This window comes from Haplochromis burtoni, unplaced genomic scaffold (assembly GCF_018398535.1).
Source record: "Haplochromis burtoni strain Fernald_Lab_line unplaced genomic scaffold, NCSU_Asbu1 Contig_349, whole genome shotgun sequence".
Lineage (NCBI taxonomy): Eukaryota > Metazoa > Chordata > Actinopteri > Cichliformes > Cichlidae > Haplochromis > Haplochromis burtoni.
Window position 1 is genome coordinate 59,382 of NW_024582710.1, and position 4,535 is coordinate 63,916.

Sequence of the window (4,535 nt, forward strand, 5' to 3'; positions counted from 1 at the left end):
GTTATATCGTTATCGCAAATTTTCAAATATATATCGTGATAAATATTTTTGGCCATATCGCCCTGCTCTAACTGAGACACACCACCTACCTATCAGCTGTTGGCGAAGACACTTGCTGACGGCAGCGGTCGTCCCCAGCAGGACAGTGCACCCCACCACACCACAAAACTAGTCAGGAACATGACAAACGGTCCGAGATGTTGGCCCGGTCTCCAAACTCCCCAGATCCCAATCCGAGCCAGGATGTTTGAAAAACAAGCCCAATCACGGAGGCCCAACCCTACAACCCCAGGAACCCAATGTCTCCATTCCCCCTGGAGTCCCACGTCCATGCCCCGACGGGCCAGAGCAGTGTTGGCACCATGAGAGGGGACCTACATAATATTAGACAGGTGGATTTAATGTGGTGGATGATGAATGTGTGCACTGGTGATTGAGTCATGTGATCACCCTTACACTCATGTTGGTTTCAGTTCATTCATGTCACATGTTCAGCTACAGTCATTATAATGAATGTCACTGTTCACTTTCACCATGCCCTCTATCCTGCCAGTTATATTCATCTGTTTATTAACCTTGCTGTCTGAAATGACTCAGAACATCATGAAAGCAACAGGTGCAGCCAGTAAATCAGTGATGGTTTATGCAAGAATATAAAGCTACAGTTAGTAGTCAGGCTGGTAGGAAGTAGAGGAAAGTTCAGGTTTAAGCACCACACCCACAATCCTCTGTACTGACTCATCTTGTTAACATGCTGAAAAACCTGCTATATATGTATACACAACTCCAGCCCTCCTCACTGTAAGGCCTTAGAGTGCTGCTGCACCTTTAAGGAGGAAAAACTCACACACTTGGAAACACTTCAACTGGACACATAATTCCAGTCCTAGTTATCACAGTAGTTATTGTCATATGGTCCCCATGAGATGTTTTTAATAAAATAGTTCAGGTTTCTGAGTCGCGGCAGCATCAGTGCTGTCACCATTAGCAGCAAGACAGCACAGGTACATGAGTGAAACTGTGGGCAAATACAGTGTGCAGAAATAAAAGCTACTAAGCAATAGGGGTGGGGAAAAAAATCGATGCTGTGTAGTATCGTGATATTTTGTTTGCTAATAATGTATCGATACAGGGACAGCAGAAATCGATATTTTGTTACAAAAAAGGTTTTTGTGCTCTGACTTCAGAGCACGTTGATCCTTTTTCTGAGCAAGAATCCTGACATTCCTTCACTGTCCAAATGTGTTTAACTTTTTGGCAGCAATAAACATGACAGTTTACTTATTTTAATTTAAGACATGTTTTATTTTAATTAAGTTTAAAACTTTTTTATTTAATGTAAAATTATATTTTGTTTTAATTTACTTTCAAATTCTTCAGTTGCTGAAGGGGCTGCATAGTTTTCATAAATTGCATAGTTCAGAATAGCTATAATTGTACCAGATGGTTGCATTCAGTTAAGTTGGACTAGACTGTAATACAAACCGTTCAGTTTGTCAACAATAAAACTGACTGAATGAGAGAAAGACTGAGTGCGAGACTTTGATATTAGATAAAATGAATATTGATAAAGTTTACCTTTATGTACAGAATCTGAATATCGCAAAATATTTTAAAAAATTGCAATAATATCGTATCGTGGGATGTATGGCGATTCCCACCTCTACTAAGCAACATAAAAACATGAGTGAGCAAGAGCAAAACTTCCAGAACAACATGACATCAAAGACATAACAACTGAACTGAGGAGGTAAGGAAGATGCTGGGCTTAAAATAAGCATCACATTATAGTTTCTTGACACTTGATTTGTCTGCAGAACTCTGAGAGAAGTTTGATCATTCATGGGCCTTGCTCGCTTGCTCGCCAAAAGCTCCTTGGGGAAGATACAGAGCTGCTCTCGAGGCGTTCTTCACAATGAATGATTGACAGAACAGCGCTTAGATGTAGAAAAAGAACAAAAAAGTGCTGTGTGAATGGGTGAATGAGACATGCTGTATGAAGTGTTTTGAGTGATCGAGTAGAGAGTAAAAGTCTATTTACAACTGGTAAGTCAGATAAAGTACCCATGAACCATTTTACATTTTCACCACTTCATGTATCCACCAATCATGGTAGCTTCATCATTCTCTGCTGCACGCACACACATACATACACTTCGTCCCTGTCATCACCCACAGCAGACGAGATAAGAGCAGAGTTTACCCTGATAAGGCTAAATTATGATTCCATGTGCTCACCTGTTTTTGCACCTTCAGATTTGTTACTTTGATTAAAACAAAACCCAACAACAACACAATTATGGTCTAATTTGTCTACTCGGCATTATCAAATCATTTTGCCCATTTAAAGAACTTTGCCACTGACATTGACGTTGTGTACCTTAGCGGCAGGTGCTGCTGTATCTTGGTGATGAGCCCCATGCTGGGATCCGACTGCATGTACATGGTGGCCAGGATTCCTATGGCAACGAAGAGCCAGGATGACGGGCTGGCAGGGTACACTCCTTTAATCAGACTGTTCTGTTAGCAGAGAAAAAGAAACTATTCAGCGGTGGCTCTGAAACAAAGTGTAGGTCAGACCTTCAGAGGTGAAAAACCATCTTCCATTAGCAGCTTTAATAAGGAACTCATTACAGATGTGAATATGATCCAGCACACCTGGTTTCACAGCTGTGTGGTTTCAGATCATTTTTATAAACTTTGCTCTAAAGCCAAACATGACACTGATGTGTTTCTTAATGTTCTAATCATGAGTGGGGAAACATTTATGGGTTTCAACTGTGTTTGGCCTCATTTGATTTCATACACTCACCAAGAAACACTGAAGGTTACAAAGAGATTGTTACTGAACATAATGACTTCCCAAATATTAACAGCTGTCACCCAGAAGGGCAAACATCATACCAGGGTTACCCAGGTAGACCACGTAATACTGCCATGTGCAGTCAGCCCCATCCTGGACACGAATGACCCGCCTACTTCTCACAAAGGTAACAACAAGTAGAGAGTGCTGATTTGGCGGAAACACTGAAATTTAGTCAACGTTCAACTGCATACAGACTTCTGATGTGTGGCAGTATAAAACCACCTGACCACACGTGAAGCACGTCAGTGAATGTGAAATAATGGTAATCCTCTTGCAGCTGAAATGTTAACAAATCTTATATTGACAAAAAAAAAAAAAAAAGTAACAATGAAGGCATTCCCTTCCTGATTAATGGTATTCCAAGTATACCACGATAACTGTCAGTGAAAAGTAATAATTTTGAAAAACAGACATAATGACAGGACAATTAACAACATTTAACCTGTTTGTTTGCATTACTGATGAAGCTCAACACACACAGGCCTTCTCTGGATTTTGGTTGCTGAACAAAAGCTTAAAACTGAATCAGTCGATATCATTACAGCGGTGGTGCTGCCAGCAGGGAAGCTGCAAACTCTGCAACATCAAACCCAACATGGTTGAAGGGCGTTTCTCCCGTTTCTGCTTTTCTTTTCGTTTTCATTTATTGGCTGCTATAAACGCCAATACCAATATATCTGCAAATAGCTAACATTGATAGATGTTTTGGCCCAGCTGATAAATCCATCAGGCACAAATCAGTAGAGATATTACAATAAAAAGTCCAAAGTCTAGGTTTTATTTTCATTTCAGTTAACTAAAATATTTTTCTCTTATTAATGCTTACAGATACAGACAGGTTTCACAGCAGCATCAAAGCACATCCTGCAGGTGTTTCAGGAGCATGAGTCCATAGTGAGACTGCAGGTGCACTGTAGTGTTTAAAGCTGAAACCCTTTATCAAGCAGGAAGAAACATTTCGCCTGATATGAGACTTTCTTTAAAGCAGTTTGTTACCTCAGCTCCTGCACAGCTGATTTTAGAGATGGACCGATCTGATATTACGTATCGGTATCGGTCTGATACTGATGTAAATCACTGGATCGGATATCGGAGAGAAATAAAAAATGTAATCCGATCCATTAAATATCAAAAAAGCACCTCACAAAACTTGCGACACGGCGTAACTCAGCTCGTAGCACGTCGGAGCAGTATGCATCACGTGATAGAGCGACTGTGGCTTCCAAGACCTGTTGTCTGGTTGAGTATTTGTAGCCTCGCTACCAACCCGGCATTTCATCTCCGAGGAAGTGATCCCAAAGCAAGTGTGTAAGTCCATCTCTGAATGTTTGTAAAGCTTTGTAGTCTGGGAAATACGGTACTTAATTATCCTTGAAAAATAATTTATTTTTGTGCATTTTTTTTAACTGCATCAAATTAAAGTTGATTACGTTGATTAAGCATCATGAGGTGGGGGTGGGGGTGGTTCCCTGTTTTTTGGGGGGGGGTTTTGCTGGGAGTTTTAAAGCCCTATTAGTTAGGTTGCTTACTCTTTAAAATACCAGAATAGGGAGGATGGAGCAGGTTTAACTTTGTTAGATTGATCAGTGTTGCTGAACTATGAAATATTTTGGGTGCAGTGTATTTTTTGCATGCAGGTATAACAGAATAGCTTTAGTGGGTTTTTTTA

The 4,535-nt window shown here is 40.4% G+C and overlaps 1 protein-coding gene across 1 annotated transcript in view; it reads right to left on the minus strand.

Moving 5' to 3' along the window:
• LOC102294223 (carnitine O-palmitoyltransferase 1, liver isoform) overlaps positions 1-4,535 on the minus strand; it is a 63,764-nt gene that overhangs the window by 52,202 nt on the left and 7,027 nt on the right. Inside the window, exon 3 of the mRNA XM_005942975.3 lies at positions 2,381-2,520. Within this exon, the coding sequence (XP_005943037.1) occupies positions 2,381-2,520 (140 nt within the window). The remainder of the gene's footprint in view (positions 1-2,380; positions 2,521-4,535) is intronic.